The following is a 26,621-nucleotide window of genomic DNA, read 5'->3' as shown; positions in this document are numbered from 1 at the left end:
TGTCTCTCTGGCTAATTGAAAATGGCTTTGCTCTCTTCACTTATACTCCTGCTGTGCTCTTTCTGACTCCCCTCCCTCTCCCCTCCTACGGGATGTCCCTCCCTCCTATCTCAATTCTCTCTCTCTCTCTCTCTCTCTCTCGCTCTCTCTCTGGACCATGCTGATCTTGGGACATCCCCAGTATTTTTTGGCCTTTGAAGGCAAACATAATCGTGTGGTAATATGAGGCATAATCTCCTTTTCCTCTGCTCGCCTCGTACAGCTGGTTGTGAATTTTTGTCATCCAAAGTAGTTGCCATGAACATGTTATTTCATCTTCCTCTCCCCCCGCCACCCCCCCACCATTGATGGTGATTGCAACCTGAAAAGCTCTGAGTGAAATGTGGAGTTGAGAAGATTTGATCTCAATGGAAACTCCGGCCTTGGAGGGGCTTACCTTGACCCAGCTCGGCTGTGGAGTTATGAATAAAAAGGTCCTGGGAAAAAAAAAAAATGGTTCCACAGTCCAACAAAAGCAAATTATGGAATAGATGACCTTGTAATCCGATTCCTCCCAAACCAGGAGAACAGGCCATGGTGTAATGAAATGGAGTTTTATTATTTACAGCAGAGCTACAGTGCAGAGGTTGTGCATGAATATCATTTACAATCATTTCCATCCATCTGTCCAACAGGAGCCTCCCCTCACTCCAACAATCCGGCATGTCCCAGGTTGATCTTTCCACATGAAAAAGAAGTACAGTTCAATAAGGCAATGTTTCTATTTACAACTCTTATAAAACTGTACAGGAGAACGTACAGGCAGATACATATATCAAGTGCATTTCAAAGAAAAGACAACCACTTTATTTAACTTAAGATAAATACAAGCTATTTTTAAACCACAGCAAAAATATGGAAACACAGTGCCGAGAGAAAGCCTCTCCTCTTCCCCCCTTCCCTTTTTCACCCCTCGTTTGTGTGTGCATCCGTCTTTTCAGGAATGTGCATGCCATAATTATGGGAAACCTTTCATACAGTTGCTACACAGCAGAGTTATTTTCTATTTTCTACATCCTACGTGCCTGAGCGTCCTGTCTGAATGGGAACAAAGTCAGAGCATTGTCTTTTTGTTGATTTCGAACGTGCGCTCTCAACGGTAGCCCAGATGCTAACAGAACCTCTCACACAGAATTACTGCCACTGCCCCTCTTTGTTGAAATTCTGCACATTTTCCAGTGTTTCATTTCATTAGTCATGCACCGTGAGTAATTCCCCCTTACCAGGAATTCAGCACTTAATGTGCTTAGGAGAGAGAAAATAATCAGACTTTTAATGGGGCAAAATTATTTCAAATTGCACACAGAAGTGAGAGCTCCACTGAAGAGGGGAACGGGAGATCTTAAGCAGAGTCCTGCTGGTGGTGCAAAAAAATAAATAAATGTTTAATGCATGAAATCTTGGGGCCAGCTCCGAGACCATGCCATAACTTAGGCCTATGCTCATGTAACATACTGTAGCAGCCTTGTCAAAGTAGTTTTGCTATTATTATTAGCTTCAACATAGATATAAATCAGAATCACGTTAACCAAAACCCATTTCTCTGCCTCCTCTTTCTTTCACTGCAGGCTTCCTGTGCTTAATGCAGGACAAAATCAACAGATAATCTGCCCTTCCCTCCTCGTGTTATTTGATCACTACTAACAAACTCCCGCCGCAGCCTAAGTTCAGTTAGGCTGGATGGATATGTGGCTATGGAAATAACCCTGTTGTGTACAGGGTGTGGATGGTGCCAAGATAATCAGAAGGATTCGAGGAATGCCTCTGCCATGGCTGGCCTCTCAAATTTTTCTCTGTGTCTTTGGGGAGCTTGATTGCTTTGATTGCATTACGACTTCATTACTGGGTTAGTTAGCTTTGGAATAATATTTGGAGTAGAGGAATGCAGCTCAGTGACAGGCCACACATAAATTAACATTATGGTAGTGGTGTGATTATGAGGGTTAATGTATAGTGGGATAAATTTGTGGAGCGTGCTGCAGCTTGGGTTACTCTGCTGGAGGGAGAGACTGAGAGCCAACAATCGGAGTGCAGAAATCGAGCTACATTTACACGGCTATAAAAGACCAAGAGGCCAAATATCATCAGAGTAGACAGCCTTTTTTTTTTCAGCAGGAATCTCACTTCACAATGTCCTCATGTCCCAGAGCAATGCAGCTATGTCGATCGATGTCAATGAGAAAATCTGGAATCGCAAATGGAAGAGAAGGACGTTTTTTTTTGGAAGACTCAATCCTCTTTTTATGTGCAAGCTAACACCTGAGTAGGCTGCTAGCCGATTAATGTGAACTCCTTCTCCTTTCTCTATCCCTCCTTCGCTGATGGCATCATTATACCCCCACGTGATGACCATCAGAGCCCCTCGTCGATGCTGACTCCCATTCGTTTCTGGATGGTCACCCTGCGTAAGGACGGCCTGGTCATTATCTCCGGTTTGGGCTGAAACTGCTCCATCAGGATCTGCAGCACCGAGTCCATTTTCTGGTCCATCTGATGGATCTGGATTAAACACAAAGCCCAAAAGACAAACAGGTTAGGTCAGCTGAAAGCCTCAGGGGTAAACTCTGTGAGTCTAAGTACAGTGTGAAGCCTGCATTATGAAACAAACAAAGAATGCACGAGTGAGCTTGTGCTTTTGTTTCGTATCCGTCTGCCTTTTTAATACAGTTGCCCTCCCAATGACAGAGCAGCGGCGGGTATAATGACAGGTTAGTCTTCCAGTCGCCGTCTACCTGCTAAAGCCACTCATTACAAAAGCTGCTGAGCTATATGATCCCTAAGTGGGCGGACTGACACTCACACACGTACGCTGTTGTTTACATGGAACTGTAAACACAGGTGTGTCACCCAACTGAGACGTCTGTGACGTGAACCATAGTGTGAATACAGTTGAATGAAGTAAACAGACAACAGAACAGATGAAATACTCTGCACATGTACACGCTCACAACCACGAAAAAAAAAAGAAGCCGCGCGCATACACACACACACACACACACACACACACACTTCAAAGAGAACATCTCCGTTCTCGAAGCCTTGGCCTGGCTTTTACCTCTGTACTTATTTATCTTGTTCCATCCTGGTGTACTTACACAACACACACAAAGATGCAAAACCCTCTGATGGCTCCACTGGCTTTAAAAAAAAAAGGAGGGGGGGGGGGGGGGATAATGATAAAGATGGCGCTTTGTAAATCAAAGCCTAAACAGCCAAGCACATCAAAGAGACATAACATCTCACGCAGCAGGCAGAACAGACAGATTCAGACTCTCGTCTCTGCTACACGGTGATAGCGAACAACTCGGGCTTAACTGTGGTATTTCTGCCAGGGCGCAGGCAGATAGTTAACATCAATGGCATTTTCATAGTCTGAAGGGTTACGGCCCCTCTTTCTCCCCTTCTTTTAGTGTGTGTTCCTGAAGGCCCGGACATTTTTATGGCAGAGAGGGACATTTAGCGGCTATTATTGTTGATGAAATATGAGCCATAACAGGAGGTATAAATCTGAGAGAAAAGAAAGAAACCACATCTCAGCACGCCAACGATCATCATTTCTTTAACAACTGAGCATTGTCAAAATGTCTGACAAACCTTAAGCTGCCAGACAATTAAACTGGTTCTGCTTTTGTTGCAATGAAACCTCTGTTTGCAGTTTTAAGATGAGTCCAGTGTCAATACTTTATTCCCTCAGCGCTACAAAACAAACGTTCAGAGTGGATCTACATGGATTATGAACTTTGTTTCTTATATGAATGCACACTGGCTGTTTCAAAGCATTGAGGGTTTGTAAATAGCACAATAAAATAAATATTCGATTTATATCAGTATTAGTGGAAACAAGTTGTTTGTGTTTGTTTTTAAATATCACACAAGAGGGACTGCTGTTGTACATAATAAATGCACCCGGGGACAAATGAAGTTTTTTTTAATTGAATTGAACTGCAGTGACTCGAAAAAGATAAACAGAGCTGTGCTGATAGAAAGCTAAAGTTCTTAATACTAAAGTTCTAAACTTAGCATGTACACATTCAAAACAATACACAACTTGGTAGTATGTTTTATTATCTAATCATGACACCAGTAGCTCCCAAAAGTCCCAGTGATGTGTTTCCCTGTATGAGCATTCATGGACTGCCTTTCTCTAATGGGATTTCTTCTTTAAATCTGTAGTTTTAACCAAAATTATCAAATTTGACAGGGTAAGAATTGCCTGATTTCGAACCTTGTTCTTTGATATTTCACCATCCCCATAGCTCCCCATAGAGATTGTGCTATGACCTAAATAGTTGTGCTAAGTAGCAGAAGCACGCGCTGGGCCCGGATAAAGCTAAGAGAATAATAGGCTATCATAAACATGTTGGGCAGTAATCTACAGATTTATCAGCATTCTTGTTGGAGCTTAAAATGGATCAGGAATTCCTCCTGCAGTGTGTCTAAAAGGAGAGACCCAGGAGACACCCAAGAGGTAAGAAAAAACCTAATTAGCCTGGTATGTTGCAAACACACAAGAAAAGTTATTGCCACTGGTTTTGTGTAAGTGTTGTATGTATGAGCACTTTCTGGGGATGAACGTTAGTAAGAGGGTCAAAGGGTGGGAGAGGGATTATAGAAGTTAGCAGGTATGAATGTGTCACTCGTGGTCTTCACACTTCTGTGTTGCAAGCAAACATCAGTATGTGTTTCCAAGTCTGGAGGTGGATGAAAAATATGATACGATTCCAAATGACATTTTAATTTGTTTGTAAATATGACACGATACACTTTATTGTCCCCTTGGAGAAATCTGTATGGACTCAATTCCTGAGACACACGATGCATGCAAGAGGAGAAAGGAACAAAACCATGGAAATGTTCAAAAAGCAGGACATGCAATAAGTAGGGATGGGTTTTAAATATCGGGCTTTAAATCTTTGAAAAGTCATTCATTTAAAAAGGAAAAAAAAATCGAAGAGTTCATGCAAACTTATTCTCATCCTGAAAATATTTTGTTCTTCCAGCGTCTGGTTTTAATGTGGTACTACCGCCTGACAGCTGCTTTTTTTCCAGAGATTCTGAGTAACTAACTTTGCATCTCTTAACAGTGTGTAGAAATTTCTCAGAATTAATTAATATCTAAACCTATGTTTTTTATGTATTTTGTCGAGTACTTACAATTCATCATTTTCATACTTTGTGTTTAAGGAACAATACTACTTGGTAAAATAAAATAGTTTTTCTAATTTAAATGACCAGATGCCACATCTGTTAGCTCATTAATGGTCATTTCTACATGTGTTAGCATCAAGCTAACAAACTTTGAGCTAATGAGTCCCTCATGCAGTGCTCTCATTTATTTAATTATTGGACATTTTTTCAAATGACTGCATGTGAATTGTACATCCTGACTCAGACCTCAGGTCATTTCTATGGTTACTCTTTGTTCTCTCTGTTGTTAAAATGTCCCACAGCCAGTGTATGTGACTACTTGTGACTACTGTTCCTCTTTGCTTAGACACAAACTTCCTGTGTTAGACACGTCATGATTTGACACTTTTCCTTTACGCACATGACATAATAATGTTTACGATGGGCAATTCTTCGAGTGTTTAGCCTTTAGTGGTGAAGAAAGATGAAATTGACATAACATTGAAATAAGCCAATGTAATTTTACAGGAATAATAATAGAATAATAGTTGCCTTTGGACTGTAACTTTTGTTTATGTGATGTGTTATTGGCATTGACAGTAAGACTATTTTATAGGAGAAGCTTTTGGGATTTTTGTTCTAACTGTGTGCCGTGGAAATGAGTTGGGTGTCACCACTGCTGTGTCACATAAACACATGTGATCCAGGGACAGCAGCTGATTTTCCAGCTGTCTCCACCCTCCCTTTGGCCACAAACAACACATGGGACAGTCACAAGCAGCGCTGACACTCCAGCAGCAGGGATTTCCCTCTACTCCATCATAAGGTCTATCTGACTCCAGCCAAGTAGTCTTAAAGAGACCAAGTGTCAAGAGCTTCAAGAGTTTTTAGGAGGGGTTGCTTCAGGAAGGTTAGGTCCATCAAAGATGCACGGGATGCTCAATGTCTCCTTCTTTTACACTTTTCTTTCTTCTTCTGAACAAAGTAATGTGGACTAATCCTATTCCAAGGTTCAGATAAGCATCATCAGACATAAAGAATACAGGATGCTGTAACTCTTTGCACTCAAATGACAGCTTAACATCACTTACTTATAACTAAATACAGACCTGCAACTAATGATTTCACAAAAGAATGAGTAATAAACGTTTTTATATAATCAATAAATCATTGCATCATCCAAATTGAATTACAAAAAGTCCTCAAATTTTCTCAGCGCTGTGGGATGAAGGTGCATGTTACATCCCTTTATATCAGACAGATAAGATAACAAAACTCTGTAATTTACATCATCATCTTAAAGAAATAAAACATGAATTGGGTCTGACAGGCTGAGGGACTAGAATGTTTATTTGAAAATGAATACACCAAGAAAGCTTCATGAAGGGTAGTTCATTATTCACTTTAACCTCCTGTATATTTCATGTAGTTACAGTCACTGCAGTGACCGGTGGAGACAAAGCACAGAGACAAGTGGTGGGGAGACCACAGAGCTCCTGTTCACACAGGAACACCCTTCCTGAACCACCTTCCTGCTCTCCCATGAGACTGTCTGTCTGCTATCTGCTACATAGGTGCATACGAGGATACAAAGAAAACACACATACACACTTTCTGTTTGTACCGGCCTGCGTGTCACTTAGCAAACAACAAATAAACAAAGGAGTAAATCGAGGACATTTGACCAAAGAGCTGTAGGGGAGCTTTTAGGCCTGAGGGCCACAATGGAAAACTAATAAAGAGCTGAAGCGGGTAAACAAGTGGGTGACACCAGTGGGGAAAAGTCATCATGAGCCGTTACAAGTCATTGCAAACAAGTGATGTCATTCATTTGTGGTGCTCAGAATAGAACACAGCCTTTTTTCTGTGGTCACATAACAAATGTGATCTTGAACCAAATTAATAAATGTGGATGATATAAAGCTGGATTAGAATGAACAACAGCCAGTATGTAAAGATCAGCAAACAACAGCACATGTTGGACATTTATTTATACTTACACAGACAGATTGAACATGGTTTTCACTTTTTTAATGTATATGGGGAAAAAAACACTTTGAATGTTGTCGAGATAACTTTTCCTTTGCTACTCAAGATGCAGAAGTTTCTAGATTATTTACAGCAGTTATATATTTGTAGAAGATTTTGGAAACTAGACTTGTTTTTCCTCATTTCTAACATACTTAAGCAGACATTTACCAATGCACCATAGAAGTCACAGAGAAGTCACATAGAACACCCCGGTTCACACACAGTCCTCACAGGCCGGCCAGTGACGATACAGCGATTCACACTGCCATCTGTTGGAGAGTCAGAAAGACTTAAGAAAAGCTGAGGCTATTTATGCCTGCTTTTTCTCTTCTGTGCCTCATTCTGTCAGCACATGATTTCTGATATACGGACACGACATGCAAAGCGTATGAGGCCTTGACGATGTAATGGTTGGTATTTATGTGTTGTCAAGCGGCGTGAGCGAGACCAAGGCCAGTAGACACACTGAATCATGTCGTCATGTGCTGATAGATTCTTCTTAGAACTGTCAAATAAAACTAAAAAACCTGAGGGATCAAAATAGGAAACCGAAACAAAACAAAAACATGGGAGCAAAGTGAAGCAGAAAGAGGTGAAGGGGCTGCGAGAAGGAAAAACTACCAGCTCCAGGAATGTCCTGGCATCTGTGCCCGACCAGCCTGCTCCACTCAACAAAACAAGATTCCTGTCATTGAAAAGCTCTCAATTGCGCGAGACAATGGAGACAGAGCCTGGACAGAAAGTGAGATAAGGCAAGAGGGAAACAATTGTCACCGTCTTTGCATGCTGTAATGTGTGTGTTATGTGTTTTCCCAACCGCTGTGACCTCAAAAGGCCCGAAGCTTCAATCTGTACGACATCAGAGAATTTCTCAGCGTCCCTCCTTCTCAGCTCTGTTATGACTATGACATGGCACTAGCATGACTCACCTCATGTTCACTCCAGTTGGAAAGGAATTCCTTAATATCCCTCGGGGGGGGGGGGGGGCCTTTTGAATCACAAACAAAGGTTTTTCATGCAGTGCAGTCCAAACAGAAATCATCTCGTGTCCTTCACCTTCAAATGATGGTGGAGTCAAACTGTCTCCAGTGAGCAGAATGAAGCTATTTTTATATCTCACGTGAAAACACTTCAGGTCACACTGTTACTGTCAAGGGATTACCCAAGACGAGGAGAGAAACCTTCAGATGGAGTTCTCCTCAAACTGAAGTGAAGACATCAGCTCACTTCTACTACACCCCTTCTTTATGTGTTGTTGTTTTTCTTAAACAAATATCCTCCATTTCACCAAATATATTCAACCACTAAAGCCGAACTAACCTGTTTAATGCATTTCTTTCCAGATAAAACATTTGCAAAGCTAGTTTGTGGTTTGACAATGTTTTGGAAGTTGCATCGTTTACATTAAAGTCGTCTTCTATGCCTTTCAGACATAATATGATTTATATGCGTGTAACCTCTACTTGTGTTAAGTCACCAGAATAGCGAGCCACCTAAAGAATGTGGTGGATCCACTGATCCTCTTGATAACTTTATCAAAGATGTTTTGTCAAAACCTTTTCACATTTTTTTTAGGGACCAGCTGAGAAAGTGGAATGTATTAAAGAGCGTTATAGCCCATGTGGGCAGGCTGTCATTGGACCAGCAGGGGGCGATAACAAAGAGAGGGTTAGACCTTCGTAGTTAAAAAGCGTCGTTGCTGTCATAGGGATCCGGTCAGGATGAACTGGTGGGTGGAAAACAGAACTAAGTTTATTTCCTTTAAGAAACAACAGTTTTTCTGATTTTTTTTTTTGCTGAGTCAAACATATTTTCACAACAAACTTGACTGGCACATGAAATATTTCCCCTCAAGCTTTATTTCTAAAGTTCAACTAGACGTTGCACATTTGTCATTGATCTCACATTTCTCAAAAAGAAAAAAAAAAATGCTGCCCAACGCCTGTTGATTCACAAGCTAAAGAAGGGAAACTCATGTAAATTTACAACGACAGCTTCTCTTTAAAATATCCACTTCCCTATCCCTAATATTTTCGATAAGAGTGAAACAGCATTAATCAGCTGCTAAATGCCTGCAGGTTGGAGTAACTGTTCCTTTAAAACAAGTGGTAACATAAAGAAGCACAAAGTTTGTTCCAGTTTATTCAGGGGGGTAAAATGCTGAAATTATTCTGACACGTGTAAAGCAGTCATGCATAAATATTCAAAAAAAAAAAGACAGTAGAGTCGTTGTTTCCAGTTATTTTCCGCTAAACAGCTCAGGGTCAGTTCAGGTGAATATCTCTCCTCTCTATAGATCCCCTGTGCTAGCTGCTCTTTGTGCTTCACCTACACGTTCACAGACACACACACACACACACACACACACACAGTTGCACACACACAAACCAGCGTTTCCTCAGTAACACAATGGTCAATGCAGAAAAAGCAACAGAGGGTGTACGCATTGGCCTCACTGGTGGGCCAATAACAAGCTAGCATTACACAGAGGTCATCATTATCATCACTTTGACAGTGCTGCATGAATGAAGAATGGAGATCAGGGGTGAGGGTCGGGGGAGAGAAGGAGAGAGAGAGGGAGGGAGAGGCCGGAAAGCGAGAGTAAAGAGGAGGGAAATTAAAAATGTCAGAAGAAAAGGAAAATACATTTGAAAGCAGGAAAAAAAAATGGACACTAGTGGCTTTTGTCTCCATGAAAGAGGTCCAACACACACACACACACACACACACACTCACACCCACCACACCAAACCAGGAATGTCAGCATGCAACTATTTATTGATGTTGTCATAAGATAAGCCAAGGTGTACAAAAACTTTATATTGATTGATGGCAGCAAATGGGCTAAATATATATATATATAACTAAAGAGCTGCATCATTTTTTTGTAAATGAAAAAAATGCATTTTTAACTCCTAAGAAGGGACTTCTTACTGCTTGACATCACACACTTCCTCTACGATTCCTTGGTAAATAGTTTGTAGAAGTCTGTCACATCGGTCTTTAATACTTTGAAGTTGTTTGCACTTTACCTCATATTATGAGACTGAATTTTACTAACACAGGCCCTAATACCCCATCAGAATGCACTGATGGGGTAATAGGGCCAAGTCGATGTTTTTATTCATCACTTTTTAAGACAAATTAATCTCTCCTCACGTCTAAGTAAGACTCACACACTAACCATTTATGAAAATCCATTTGTCCAGGTCAAGGTGCTTTTGCTCAATAAAAATAAATAAATAATCTTTTCTGAATCAGCAGTGAGCATTAAATTGATGCCACACAACAGACACACATCGGGTAATCACATCGTGCATGCCATATTATTGGCTCACAGATGTTCATCCTATAGAATATCACGGCGCGTGTCTTTGCTTCTGACTTTTGAGTGATGAAAACATGGCAACTTTTCTGGAAAAAAACATTTCAATGTGCAAAGTTACAGTTTTAAAATACATTCAATTGAAGTGAATTTTAAGCAATGCAACTTGCACAATCAGGCTTAATCCATTGAGACTTGTTTATCTCTCTTTTCACTGAGTCATAAAATCACTATTTAGCTGCTGGGTTCAGTCACTGCTCAGTGTGTATTTTACAAATGAAGGGCTTGTATCAGTAATTTAATTTGAAAGAGTAATGACTTGGTTTCCTGAGTATGCACTTTCCTTTACGCCATTCAATATGAGCCAGGCTTTAAGCAAGTCATGGAGCTTTGGTGTCAAAAGATCATGAGTAACATGTATCCCATAATGCATTCTGAGAGATTGTGTCAGAGACCTAAAGTTAGTTCAACCTACAAACAGAAATAAACTCATTTATGTCTAAGAACGCTGAGCAAACACATTGATCCCTCCTTTTCTGCGTGCTCTTTTTCTCAAAGCTAATAGCAAACCTTTGGATAAACAATTAAAGAGGGAAAACAACAGAGGTGAACATTCACAGGCGGCTCAAAAAAGCTCTGTAGAAGATGTGCATAAGGGGAAAGATGGAGGAAAGAAGGAGTATAGTCAAATAAACTTCAAATGGCTCCAATGGTAGCCATTGGTCGTTTATTGTTGCTGCCTTGTGAGTGTGTTAACTCATCATTTGATCTATTTCATATTTGAGGAGTTGGTGGAGGAGGCTGTATTCACTTTCTAAACCTGAACTGGGATTATGAAACACAACAGAGTCTTATCATTGATGTGTTTGTGTCACTGTATGTTTAAATTGACTTTCATGAAAAAGTTGCGTGAATATGTTTCTGGTTCAGTGTGTGTTTTTGTTTCAACAAGTCCTCCAACCTATACGACCGTAGAGGTCGTCTGCCAGGTAATACGACCCATAGGAGCGTTTCCTAAATTAGCGCCCCTAAATTAGTTCGGACAAAGGAGTTATGAATTAGAACACAACTTAAAAGCACCTTTAAGTGCAAGCAGTTGGGGTGCCGGTAGCGCAGTGGCAGCACACGCTTCACCATGCATTGAGGGTACAGTCCTCACGCGGGTGGCCCGGGCTCGACCCCGGGCCGGTGGCCTCCGCCCCGCATGTCACCCCCCCCCCTCTCTCTCTCCCCCCCGATTTCTGACCCAGTCCACTTTCTCCCCAATAAAGGCAAAAGGCCAAAAATAAATCTTGCAAAAATAAAAAGTGCATGCAGCAGAAAACATTGTCCTTTGCTCAAGCTCCAATTGCCTGTGGTCTGCATTGTTGTGTTAGCAGGCTAATGTTAGCACACTTTGGAGAACTCATAGCTTCATATTGCACATAAATTGACACAGATTGACTGTGATCTAAACACACTTAACTAACATCTGAATAAGCAGTGAGTAATATGTTATGTTAGTCTTCTCTTTTTCAGTCCTTGACTAAAAGAACTTTTAACGCATGCGGCCGTCCTGTCAATGTAAACACCATGTGAACACGTCGCTCACAGTGTACAGCTAGCGAGACTCACACTTCTCACACATTATAGACAGTCATGACTCAGAGAAACATTTACAGAGGATATACTGATATACCTTTAGTGTATTTATATGAAACATGTTTCACATTATTCCTTTAAAATATTTTAACAGACTGGTTTCTGTTCCCATGGAATAAGGCAGCTGAAGACCACAAGTTAATGCATTGGAAGTGTGAAAATGTCTGCCTGGTATAAACGCGAGACACAGTAGAAATACTTTCACACAGGACAAATTCATTTTTCTTGTATTTTTTTCCACCATACTGCCTGATACTAAAGAAATATATGTATTAAGGGAACATACATTTACAAACCAGCATCCAAAACGATGTATATTTAGAAGAGCTTCATGGAAGGTGAAACGGGGTCATGCTATGCAACTTGAGTGAGACCGAGAAGGAAGCAGAGCGAGAATGACAGACTGCGTGAATGAATCCTAAACCAACATGTCAGCTGGACTCAAATCCACCAACTCAACGACGACCAGCCGACCGACCCGCTCCACCAGCAGCACTCAGTGCCAGCTGGAAAACAGAGCAAACCCAGCTCAGATTCACCGCGGGTCGGGCCACTGCCAGGCAGAATGGATTCACTTTAACGCTGGCAGATACAATATGTTCTTTGTATTTGTAAGAGCAGACGAAAGAAACGGACAGGAGAAAGAGGGAGCAAGAGGAAGAAGAAATAAAGGATAAGGGGTGTGGATGGAGGGACTGAGAGAAGACGAAGAAGAAGAAAAAGAAGAAGAAGAAAGAGAAGAAGAAGAAATAGGAGGGACTGAAAGAGGAAATGTTGGTTATGTTTTAAAGAACAGGAAACTGGCTGAAAGCACCTGACGCACATGATAAGTATCAAGGGCTGCGCCACGTGCCGCTAAACTGCAGCCAAAGCTCTTTTCTGCAGGGGTGGTGGTGATGAGGGGGGTGTGTACGGGCTAATCTCTCTTCTGAGTGGGCGCACACTCAAAGCTGCTTTTGTTTCTGAGGGCTACTTTCACGAGGACGTACAATCCCCCCGTGTCCAGTCTTCCCCTCCTCCTTCTTCTTTTTTTTTTTTCTTTTTATCTCTCTGTTGTTCAGAGCACACTCCTTCCCTCTGAAACATTGTGGGTGTTTTATTTGATTTACTGATCATTGTGTTTGGACATGACTGTGGGGGCTATAGGACAGAGAAAGTATGTGTTTGTGTGTGTGCAATGTGCATGTAGTCCTGCACAACTGTGTGTGTGTGTCCCTGTGCTTGTGTGGGGAAAAAAAGTCAGTCATTCAAAGAGGCAGAGAAAGCGTTCAGCAAAGGAGAGACTTTGATGTCCTGTTGAAGGGTTATTGGGTTTTTCACCGTCAAAGATGAGAAGGTAAGGAAAATATTAGGGCTAAAATGAGTGACATGCAGCAGAAACGAGCACAAGAGATGAAGAATGAGGAGGCTAAAAGAAAGAAAGCTGCAGGGGGAATACTGGTGCCGGATAGGTAAGATTCACTTGTGTACTGTGTGCTCATAATAAAACAAGCTATTGAAGTTGCATAACATGTGTTGAAGAAATAGACGCTTTATTTACTTTATATCTATATAGCGCCAAATCCTTCCAAATGTTATCTCAAGACTGCACAACAGGAGCAGGTTTTAGACTCTACACCTCAAGACAAATGACTTTTATGGTTTGGAATTGAATAAAAAAGGTCGGTAGTCTTTCACTCGCAGCAGGATGTTACATTGCAAGCTTCCGCACGCTAGTACAAGTGAACTGCTGGAGTCTGGCACCTGCCTGTCAAACAGAAAGCAGGCCAACTCCCCGTCCGTAGGAAAAAGCCAACACAAGGTTCACAATGGTTACATTTTCTCTTCTTTGCCGCCACCTCCGCATCCATCATTTTTTCTGGTTTGAATCGAGTTGGTTGTCATTGGCTGAGGGAAACACACCAGCTCCCCGCACAGAAACGCTTGTGTCCAATAAAACAAAACATCAACACCCAGGCAGGGGACAAGGCGTCATCAGACACAGTCAACGCCACACACGAATGGAGGCCCATAAGTGATGCTTGATTGGCATTCAAGATCTTAAAGCTACTCTGTGGCACGATTGGTTTGTGTCGATTTTGGCGCCCGCTGTGGACACTTCTTTGTAGATTTTGCCAATTACTTGCTGTTAAATGCCTCTTCTGACACTGATCCGTCGGCAGTGGTTGCAGTTGTTAAAAATAACTAACCAATCCTGTCGCTGATGGTCTTGTTTGCCGTTGAAGGTCCTAAAGAGACATCAAGAGAATTCAGTCTGTTTTATAACCAGCTAAGGACTCCCCACAGGAGCTTGAACTTTGATGAATATTTTTTAGCCGACAAGTTGCCAAGTGTTAACTTACAGCAGAAACGACTAAAGGATTGCACAAGTTTAAAAAAATGTGAAAAAACAAACTCAAATGTCTAATAATCTGAGACCCATTAAACAAGCCGCCATCTTTCCATAAACACTTCAACGTCTTCCAGGAAGCTTTCACCATCAGCAACTAATTTAGACCTGTGACCGAATCGATAAAACAATACAAGCACTCAAAAAGGTTTTTTAACACTTAAGTTAAATAAACACACTGGGGGGTGAGGAGGAAAGATCGGAGGGAGGGAGGTAGTGTGTAGAGAAGCAGTTGCCCAATGGAGCATTTGTTCTCTTAGACAGCTGGACGTGATCTGCTGCTGACTGGTCCCAAGTGAGGTGGCCCTCATCAGGACAGAATGCAACGACAAACATTTTGCAAGACTTTAATTTGTGTTCACATCTAAAATGAGAGCAAATACCGTAAACACACATAAAACAACATCTTACATGATAGAATTGTGCCATGATTCACTACTCAAATGTAGCGTATCATTAAATGTAGACAACCAAGCACTTATGTATTTTTATTTTGCAAAGAAGAAAATCCGTGACAGGACTGAATCAGGACAGCTTGGACTCTATTTGAAGCTCATAATCAGCTCAGGTGTGTGAAACTGCTCAACTTCTCCTGATCTGAGCAGTGATGACTCAACATGATGCGACTGTGGACCTTTGAAACCCTTCACTGTGTAAAAAAACAAAAAAAACACGTGTTTTTTGTGAGTGATATCTGCAAATTTCTAATATTTTTAAATAGTGTGCATATATAATTTTTGGGGATTAAATTTGTTCATTAAGGTCACAAATCTGCAAGTGATTTGGGGTTGCATCCAGGGTGTGGCCACGCATGTACTGTAGATCACACAGGGGAGTCTTTATGAAAACAAGAAACACCCCCCCCCCCAAGCCCCCACCCCATCTTCTCACTGCCAGCTGCCACAACCACCAAATGCCCCCCCGAACCCCACACACATGCAGACCCCCCCACCCAATCCCTCTGTGCCAGGCTGTGGTGGCAGCCAGCGTGGCATCGTCAGGCACCGGGGAGGTGCCGTATTACTACGACCACTGCTGTAGTTTGGACACACTGTGGCTTTGTTCTGGTCATCAATAGGCCAGTCAGCCTAATATTATTAATGAGGTGGGGTGTGCCAGCCCTTTGGTCCAAGGACACCATTGAAAACTGATACTAATGACATTACGGCTTTTGAAGAGAAAATAATGTCCCTCAACAACACTGAAGGTGGGTTTTATCGAGAGACCCTTATGTGTTTATAAAGCATGAGTTGAGTTTATCATAATCAGGGCAATGATGCAAATCATCCATCATTACTTTGATAAACTTAAACTGGAGTGTTTAGGTGCGTAAGCAACATTCAATTATTCATTTCCATTTTATAACAAAAAAGGCAACAAGATATTCCACAAGCTACAAACAGTGACAGGGTGGATTTTCTGTCAGTCAATAAATAATTTATCAACGATTGGTATCTAAATCAAAGCATATTAGCTCCTCTGTATTATTTTACACAGAGGGGATCCTTATGTTTTTTTTTGGTTTTTTTTAAAACTGAAATGCAGAAAAGACTGATATCTTTTTGATCATAATAGACGGTTAGTCATGGCTTTTTCATGTTGAAGCTATTCTTATAACAAAAACAAAAACAAGCAGTATCAGTATGTATTAAGATATTTCTCACATGTTGATATTTCTCCTGAAAAATGATGCTACTACCCAACTACTTAAACAAGAGGAGAAAAGATGTAAACAAGAGTTGCCTGGGTACAGTGGAGAGAATTGATGTGATGATGTTTGTGTATCCCAGACAGAGAGAATCCCCTCCACACACACACACACACACACCCCTCCCCCTGGCCAGCTGTCTGTCTTGCCCAGACAGCGACCCTGTGCCTGGTGCCACGGCCCCAACAGCATGCCAGCTGATCCTTGGGCGCAGAAGTCAGCCTGACCCCAACCAACCCCCCCCCCCCCCCCCCCCCCCAACCCAACCCTTTTAACCAGCATTAAAGCCATGATTTAGGATAGAGAGCCTTATTATACTGTAAGAACACAGCTGGCCTCTCACACACGCAGACACACACATACAGAGTGAAGGAGAGGAGGAGACAGCATTTCAAAGCAGCAACATGCAGAACAAGAAGAGACATGTTGTCGCCCACTCGCCTGTTTCCAAATATAGCATCTTTCCCGGTCCTACTCGGCCTCTTGTTTTTGTTATGGTGGCATTTTTTCCTCATCAAAGATGTGAACATGAGAAGCGGGGCTGTTCGAGAGACATTTGTTTGGCTTTATGTGAAGTGATGTTTTGATGGCGTCTGTCTGGGAAGCAAAGGAGCATGATTATACAGACCGGAGACGCCTAGTTGGCCACTGACAGCATTTGGAGATGTGCGATTGGTCATAAATGTTCAGGCAAACTGCTTAGAGGTCGCCGGGTCTAGAAAGATTTCAGGAGTGCGCTCATTTAACGATAAATTACATGAATGGAATGTTCAAAAATGTGAATGAAACAGCTTCCTTGTGGCATGACTGAATGCTGCTGGACTGGGAGCTGGACAGACTCTGTGGACAGGGATGCCTGCTGTTATTCCAGAGCCAAATTTCATAATAACTCCATCAGCTCTCTGCTCTGTGACCCTACATTCTTTCCTGAAGACTAACACTGGGGCGGCCAGGGCTGCAGACATAACAAGACATGAAACTGATAAGGCCACATGAAACTATTCCACTCATCTGGCTAGTCACTGTGGCCTAGTAATATCCACTGTGAGCTGCCTCTGTATTAGAGTGGGACATTGTATTTCAGTCGAGAAGTTTTGATGTACTAATAAAATGTTTAAAAAAGTTGAAATAATGTGAAAGGATAGGAGTACACAAGATGGGCTGATACTTGCATGCTGAGGATTTACCTGTACATAATAAGTTTCAGCTAATTGTTATCCTTGCTCCTCCGTCACTTTGTTGTTGTTGTTGTTTTTTTTTTATGTCTTTCTCAACAAGAAGTTAAAGTAGAGCTTTATGTCTCTTCTCATGTTCTTAAGATTATTTGGAGACATTTTTGATGGAGCTCCTCCTGATGTTTGTTCGATAAACTTGACAGCCTAACAGCATTCAGGTCCTATGTTGTCCACTGAGCCGCTGTAGCATTCGGTGACTGTGACGTCTGAGTTAAGTAAGAAAAAAAAAAGCTTCAAGTCTATTACCCAACTACCTGTGTGACTAATGAAAACTTTATATCTTCAGCTATTTTCTTTAGATTGATTCTTGTAAATCGATATGTTGAACCGTAATAGACATTGGGTAAGTACCAATTTCAGGAGGTCATGTTTTGTTTTCTTTCATCCCAGAAATTTTAGCATTCATTTTGCTAATCTGTCAAGCATCATTTGTTACTGCTTCACTCATTAAGTACTCTTTGATTGCACTTGGATGTTAATGTGTGTGTGGTTTGTTTTTGTTGCTGGGTTTTTATTCATGGGAGCTGTGCACACTGTTGCTTTTTTACACAATGGAAGGTTTTCTAATGCATAATAAAGTTATTTGAATTTGAATTGAAATGCATGATTTATGGCTCTTAACAGAAATTGTTATAAGGATCCATACCTCAGTTCAAAAACCAAAAACGGCAGTTTCAGGGGGTATTATGTATCAGCCAATCAGGGACAGTTACTTCTTGGAGTCTCCAAGACATTTTCCACAATGCCAGATCATTCCTTTACAGCTCAATGTCGTATTACAACAGACATTTTGTTCTTTGAATTGTGGAATTTTTTGCTTCAATGTCCTAACAAGATATTTCACAAGATGTTAAACGTTTTCCTAGAAGTTGAACAAAGGAGTATCCTTAGGATAAAACAAATTTGTTGAATGAATTTTAACTTGCTAGCCATCTTTTTCCTTCCTCCTTTTTCTGGCACATCTCAGCATGTTGGCATGTTATCACCCCCTGCTCATCAGTGCAACACTGAAAATCTATTGGCTGGCTCAGAAAAACAGGTACAGTGTTACTTAAGATTTGAACCCCCCCCCAGCTGAGATCCTATAAACATGATCAAGATAGAGATGGGAAGGAAGTTTAAACTATAACATACCACAAAGACATGATGTGGTTAATCGTTGACTCGTTCATTATCGCTCTCTTGTTGTCATCCACTCAGAATTTCCCGCTTCAGCGCGGCCATCTGGTGGGTTTTTTTTCATTCAAGGTATGCCAATAATGAACCAGGGAAGTGTGCTGGCCGCCGGCTTACCTTGTTTTTTGGCCCTTGCATTCCCTACATGGTAACCCATATCTGATGGCCCCTGCACAAACAGGAAGGTATTTAATCACTGAATCAGTAACTACACTCTCATTTTAGCTGTACTGGCGAACAGAGAGGGAGAGATGCACAGCTGCCAGGGTACAATTGCCCTCACAGTACCTAGCCGCTGTCATTTGAGAAGGCCAATTGCCTCTTGTCATCAGGGTAAAAGCGAGTAGGGACACACACACATGCACACACACAGGCTAATCGCAAACACACACACACACACTTCAACAAAAATTAAAGCCCAGCAAAGAAGCTGCAGCAAATATGAATGGCTAATGCAGTGCTTATATCAGAGCGTTAACATCAGCATCGACAACACCGTCATTAATTTTGATTCATAGCACTGCCTAAAATGTAATTTAAATAGATTAGAGAGCATGAATAAGTGAATTCAGGCTTCAGAGACACAGGCTCTATTTGGCTCTTTGGCTACTTGTGTGCACTTGTAAGCTAAGATTTCGGCACACGCCTGCCCACAATCGGACATATGTACAGTACAAACACAGAACCCCACGCCTTCTCCGCCACCTGTTGCTTCCCCCCCTGCAGCGACACGCAACCCTCTCTCTGCTTTCTAGCCTCCAGCTGTTGGGTAAAGGGCGACAGACACACACATACACACCGAAACCCCCGTACTCCCTCCTTCATGCCTGCTGCACACAGGCTGGGTAGTATTTTTAGCTTGTAGTAAACAGAGGGCCAGGCTTTCATCAAACACAGCCCCCCTGCCCTTCTCTTTTTTTTCTCCCCCCACTGTCTGTCTCCCTCCTCAGATGAAGAAGTCACCACACATCAGAGTCCTCATTTAGAACAGAAACTTGTGTCAGAAATGTCTAAAATAACCCAAGAAAGACTGAATCTGTATTAGCAAGCACACCAGCCTATACACCAATTCAATTCAATATTTTAGGAGGAACACTTAAAGCCAGTTCTTCTTCGCAAATTTGAACATGTAGTCCAAAAAACAAGTAGCCAACACAAGTTCTTACAGCAAAGACAGACTTCCATTCATTTATATCGTACATTAAGCTAAATAACAGTGTAGTGCTAGCAGAAATGTAACATTTGTCAGATCTACACATAAACTAATGAAGCGTCCCATTAAAAATCTGTATTTTGCAAAAGCTGGGAGCGTAGCTTTCTCTGACGTTAGCTTAGCTTGTTTGTTTTGAGGTTAGCTCTCCTCAATTATTCATTCTTTGAGTTTTCTTTTGGAAGCCGATATTAAATGCAGCTATCTCCTTCTACTAGTCTTACTGATAAGAAAAAGTGTAATCTTAAAACTCACTGTTCCTCCAATGTTCTTCGGCAGACACACGAGGAAGAGATGTGTCAAACAAATAAATGTGGAAAAGCGGATTATTCCTCAGATTATTTAGATATGTCCTAAATCAATTCAAACGATAAAAAGATCAGTCTCACATTCTGTCACACATGAAACACAAAAATCCTAGCAATAACATCAAATTCACAAAGGGATTTTAGTATCAAGCAGCTATTTCTTAAGTGTCTATCTGTATGTTATCAGTTCTTTGTATTGGCCAAATTAAGGAAGAAAGAAATCCGAACACCTCTGCAGGTACTTTACAATAACCTTGTCAACTGTTTCGGTTCATTTAATACTTTTTTTTTAGCAGCAGCCCCACCTTAGCACAGTCATCCACTGTCAGTCCGAGTTAAACACCTAAAGAGACATGTTCTGCTGCCACGGTTACTACAGGACACTGGAAATAAACAGCATGTGTTTTTACCTCTTTCCCCCCCAACTGAGTCTATTTTGGGTTCAGTAAATAGTAAGAAATAAAAAATAGGAGAGGAGAGGTTTGCGGATAAATAGGAGGAAAGGAGTGGGAGGAAAATTAAACTTCCACAAGTATTTCTGAGCATCAGTGTGGAAAAAAAGACGACTTGGCTAATTTTGGTGTTGTGTAACTTTCTCCCGGGTGTGCACATGCGATTAAGAAGGGAGGAGGGGAAGCCACCCAAGTTGGGCAATGGCGGCTGAATGGCACTGCTCTTCACAGATTGTGGTTTGTAATAGAAGGAATAGCTCAGTGTCACACATCACGCCACTTGAGGTCACATTATGATGCCGCCCGAGGGAACATGACTCAGACAGAAGCAGTAGTGTGAGGCCGATTTATTCCACTGTGATCTTTGCTACATCAGACCCATCACGCCATGTTTTTGTTGAGTCTGCACTGCTTTTCTGTAAACTTGAGAAAACTCGCCTGCAATCAGTTTTGTTAGAGAGCTTCATACCAGCCTATTCAGAAAAAGATGACTTCTCTTGTCAGTGGTAAGGCTTTATAAAGATAAGACCATAATGACAAATAAAATGCACAATTGGAACAAATTGTGTTTTTTTCAAAACATTTTCAGTGTAGTGTTTCCCACAATAAATGTGACATCATCAGTACGTATAAACGCCCGTCATCTAGGACCAGAATAAAGAATAAAGGATTTAAGGATCCAATAAGGATGTTTCCCTTTTGGGGCCCCCTATAGACAAAGCAGTACCGTGTATAATGAAAAGAACAACCTTTCAGCAATTAAACTGTTAAATCATTATCTATTTTGAATTATTCTTGTGAAAAATGTATCCAAAAGCCTGTTTCTTTCCTGTGCTGTAAATCATCTCATCTAACACCTACCCTGTATGAGGTTACGGGCATTACAAATGATCATCTAGACATATTTCTAGTCACTGATGGGATGGTCTTGCTTGTTTTTTTTATAGGTCACAGTTACTACTCCTCAAAGGGCCTTTGAGAAAATCTCTTGCAACTGTTTGATTATGCGTAAGCACCAGCAGTGCAGGGTAAAAGGTTATAACCACAGCCTTTACCTTACAGTGTTGGTGCTTACACACTATGAGCAAACATGGAACAGAAACACGTTCTGTTTAGGACAATGAGCTTGTCTCCTGAAGCTTTCCATCTAAAACGTTTCTTCTTTTCTCTCCCTCCTTTTCAATAATAAGGAGGGAGGCTGAATCTTTTTTTTCTCAGATTAAGATAGATTTTATTGATCCCCACAGGGGAAATTCAGGTGTTTTAGAATAGAAGACTAGCAATATTCAAAATAAAAATTGGGGGAAAAAACAACAAAATATAAAACACAAATAAAGTAGGAGGTATATACAAGTAGAATATAAAGGGTGAAATGGACTTTACAGGAAACATAAGACTTGATGTGCAGTGAAAGTGACAAGTGCTGATTTAAAGGGACTTCTTACAATTAAAACAAGCAAGTTATGTAAACAGCAGTGTAGGCCAATGGCATTAAATGCACAACAGTACAGTGGCCCGCCAGCTTTTACTGCAAATAACCCAAAGTATTTACATGACTCTGAATCGACAGCATTTCTTAATGCGAAAGAGAACCAGAAAGTGAAGCACTGAAGTAGATCTGCGATGCACCTTTAGGACAACAGGACATTTACAATGCTAACATTCTGAAATGTTTTGAGACAAACTGAAGGCCAGACCCGGATTATAGTTTGTTCTGGGTCAAACATTCGGAAAAAGGTCTTCTGTTAAAAAATAAAACAGTATGGAACATTTTGTGAAATTGATAAAAAGAAAATATTACAATCATGATTCCTTTATCTCTAAAAGGACAGACCTCAAAAAATGAAGAACCAATTTAGAGGAGAAAACTCGACCCATAATTAAAGTCTTACTAGGTTGGGTAAAATTTTTTTTATCATGTCCAGGCATGAGAAAGTAGAAAGTCCAATGGCCCACACTTCCCCAAAAGGGCCCTGAGTCAGGAGGTGGCTAATGAGACTCATCCCTAACAGACGTTCGTGTGGGTGAATTCATGTGACTGAATACGTAAATACCTAGGATGTGTGTATGGTGGTTCCTGATTCCTGAAACTCATAACTCTTGTCTTACACACACACTTACTGTCACACAACCACACACATATACAAGGCCTTGTCTGGTCACACAGCACTAATGGCAGCGGGGTAGTATTGTGAAAACAGAGGGCTGTATGCTTTGCTGGTTCTGAACAAAGCGGCAAGGTCTGAGCTCTGATCCTGGTTGACCTTTCTGTAGCCAACCCCTAACATCCGGACCTCTGCAGGCAGCACGGTCCTCAGTCATCAACCAAATACCTGCAGGAGGATGCGTCAGGACCAGAGGTGGATGTGGATATGTCCACAGGAGAGCACAGCCTGAGTCAAAAGGAAATATCTCAATTAAAAGACTGAAAAATAACTAAATCTCACTCCTCTTGCACTTATTTTTTGCAGAGTTAACCTTAATACTTTTTACCAATGGAAATGTGTAACTTGTCCAAAGGGGTTTATGGAGAAGAAAAGGGACAATGACATTTTCAACTGGCTCAGAATTTAGTTTGTGAGGACATCTTTTGCACCGCTGCAAGTAGAAGTTGATCACCTCCTTATAACAACTAGCCTCTGTTCAATTATTATATTCATTTGAGGGAACTATGTTTGCTGTCTTTCAAGTGAATCATAATGACTATGACAGCTAAACAACCTGGAAAACAAATACTGCATAAACAAATGTTTGTACAAGTGGCTGCAATATTTCCCTTTTTCTGCCAAGTGAGGTCACACGCGAAACCGCAGCTATTAGCTAAAGAAACATGTCTACCACGTAAATAAAAAAGAATCCCCTCTGGACCAATGGCTGCTTTTAACTAAAATGTTTCCCTGAATAATGGGAAGGATGTCTATGCGACTGCCCGTCTAGAAATATTTATAGGTCAAGAAACAAACCTGCATTGTCCAAACTTTCTTTTTCTTTTTTTTTTGAGGTGGTGGTGGTGGGGGGGATAAAATATAAATGATCCAAACAAACAAGCGTAAACAGCTGAGGTGCCAGTAGGGGCCCAAGAGCAAATAAACACGTCAGGAAGGAAGACAGAGTGAAGGCTTTTCCGGAACAAATCCTTGTCTAAACAGAAAAACAGACGTGGGGTTTGTTTGTCTCTTTGGCCTCTTGACCCGGGCTTTGTGGCCACAAACTCCGAGATTTGTTGTGGAGTTATTAAGTGAGCTCAGAGAGCAGTGATGGAGTGAGAGTTGATGACTTCCTTTAGCTCTACTACCAGTAGTGGTTACTCGCTCTGACTAAAGTCATGATCAATCTTTCGAATTTGCTCTCATACAATCCTCTGTTCAATCACTTTTTTGGCAAAAGCAGTACACGAGCGGCTTCATACTGAGGACCATGAGCTGTATCAGCAATCATCCAGTTGTCACAATGCATCCTAAATGTGTCTGGCTGACATGATAACGTTGAACAATCACAGGCATGTCTGTGAATAAATGGTTTACTTTGTATGTTTCTTATCCAAAGCATGGACATATTTCTGGCATGGGGAGCATTTTTTTTTATCAGTTTAACCAATTTAACAGTCAAGCTTAAAGTCACCTTTAGCATTTGGAGGGGAAATCTATCGTGCAAATACTTCACTAAATTAAAGAAAATAAGCTAATACAACCTGTGGCTCATTCCCCACTCTCTCTCACCCTGAGTTCTGACTCTATCTACTGTCCTATTTATCTCTCAAATAACAGGTGTGCAGTAAATAGAACGGCCAAATTACACATTTTTCTGTAGGTAAAGAACGTTTTAGGTGGTGAAATCTCCCTTGTATGCAAGAAAGACAATCTCAAGATGTCCAATCGTCTTCTGGCATCTGCCAGAGTTGTTTTCCACTCCACTCAACTACTTTAAAGTACTTGACAAGCTTCCATTCAAAAGTCCATTATCTAACTTTGGCAAGCTACTTACACTTGAAGAGGCAGAATGACGCATGGAAAGGTATTGCTTGGAAAATAAACTATACCACCTTTAGCCAGTGCAGTGCCATTTGGGGGAAAACGACTGTTTATCAGAGTATTCAAATTACAAGCTATATGGAAGATGACAACTTTAAATACTTATGTATAGACTAGTTTAGTGATGACGTATTTTTGTAGGCCAACCCGCAAAAATGGCGCAGGTGGTTCCTACGAAAATTCGCCTATGGGATTTTTGCATTGGATTTTGGATCATTGCAGAAAATAAGCTCTGTGTCAAACACACGTTTCTAATGCATAGTTGTTTTGTTCAGCTGGATATCTTACAGATGAACATCATTTATATGAAGTTTGAAGAGTTAAAGCAGCTGAGAGAAGTAAAGTGCTAACGTTATGCTCTAGCTAACTACACCGCGTTGGTTACTACACCGACTTCAGATCGTAATGCTTCATCTATCTAATCAGCAGATTTGACAAGCGAGCTTAACATTAGCCTAATAAGTTGTTTATTAACCTAATATTTGCAAGAACACTGAAAAACATGACTAGAGGCTGTAAGGAGGATTAGGGAGAGAGTTCCCGGCTTGATGACGTGTAATGTCTGCGAGAACCATTGTGGTTTCAGTTACCTACTCGTTAGCAACCGCCGTTTAAAGTTCACGTAAAAACTTCAAGATTCACAAGTGGGGTCTTAGCTAACGTAGTTTATCTCGTCTAACAAAATGTCAACATCTCTTCAGCTTGTGTTAACCACATACCTTATTTCAGGTGTCTAACCACAAACCCATTTAAAATCCCCATTTACTTTTAGAGTTAGGAACCCATGGTGCTAAAATGCTAACTCACTTCCTGGTTTTAGGACTCAAAACTAAACCAGTCTATAAACACGAGGATAAGCCACATTTACAATTATGATATATGCAAACAAGATAACTGCACTGACCCATTAAATGTTTCCTACTAAAGTTTTGCCAAAGTGAAGGACAGTGTCGTCTGCTAACACATCGCATTGCTATTCACAGACAGTTGATAGGTTAGCAATAAGGCAGCTAATTCCTGCTTTGTGCAGAAAAATACTTTACGTCATCTACTTTCTAGGTTACAGCTGACTTATTAAAATATTTCCCAGATTACCTACATACTCTGAGACAGACCCAGAGATTTCCTCATCCAGTTGGCACAAAGAGAAAGTCACTATTGTCGTAAAGGTGAAGGAATATGGAGTATGCTCACTGGGCCCCGAGATGTGCTGACTTTATATGAGTGTAAAGAGGCCCAGTATCAGATTCAGACCTGGTCCCTCTGGGCTATAAAGCCTGGTGTTGGATCACCTCTCTGCTGGGCCATGGAAGGCCTGAGTAAAGAGGCAGGAAGGAGGCATACTCAGGGGGACTGAAGCACAAGTATGCTTCTCTTTTTTTCCTCTACACCCCTCTCACCTTTTTGTTTCTATGTCCACTTCTCTTCTGTTCCCTAAATGCCCCCTTAAGGCTTTTTTGTTTTTGTGTAAATTTAGAGTAGTTTTTTTCACTGCTGAATCATTACTTGGTCTGATAAAACAGCCTTACAATTGATAACAATCCTGTCTATTATTTTAAAAAAAACACATTTGTATGCCTAAAGTTTTTTTTAGAAGATAATTTCATTATTTTAATTTTCAGGAATATTGTATTCTCAATGTCTTTAAAGGATGATATTGTTTTTTGTAAAATAATAATGATATCTAAGAAATGTATACAAGTTCATTTGCATGAAGAACAGGCTAAAATGATTGAATTGCACTGTTTAAAAAAAAAAAACTCTCTCTCTCTTCCCACCTCTCTCTCTCCCTCTTCGCTTACTGTCCTCCAGCTTGTGAAGCCATCAGCGAGCTCTCTGGCTTGTCCTGCAGTGAGGTGGAGTGATTCTGTCTCTGGCTGTTGAAATGCCTGCAGACAGACACACAGGTGGTGTTCCACTTTCACTCTGGGGAGAAAGTGACTGACTGG

At 41.0% G+C, this 26,621-nt stretch overlaps 1 protein-coding gene across 1 annotated transcript in view; it reads right to left on the bottom strand.

Annotated features, from left to right (window-relative positions):
- Nucleotides 1-579: 579 nt before the first annotated feature.
- Nucleotides 580-26,621, bottom strand: part of kcnq1.2 (potassium voltage-gated channel, KQT-like subfamily, member 1.2) — a 164,543-nt gene continuing 138,501 nt past the window's right edge. Inside the window, exon 19 of the mRNA XM_079346805.1 lies at nucleotides 580-2,538. Coding sequence (XP_079202931.1) covers nucleotides 2,392-2,538 — 147 coding nt within the window. The 3' untranslated portion in view covers nucleotides 580-2,391. The remainder of the gene's footprint in view (nucleotides 2,539-26,621) is intronic.

This window comes from Symphodus melops (genome assembly GCF_947650265.1).
Source record: "Symphodus melops genome assembly, chromosome: 6".
In the NCBI taxonomy this organism is placed as follows: Eukaryota; Metazoa; Chordata; class Actinopteri; order Labriformes; family Labridae; genus Symphodus; species Symphodus melops.
Note: the sequence above shows the minus strand (reverse complement) of the source record. Positions and strands in the feature narration are given on the sequence as shown.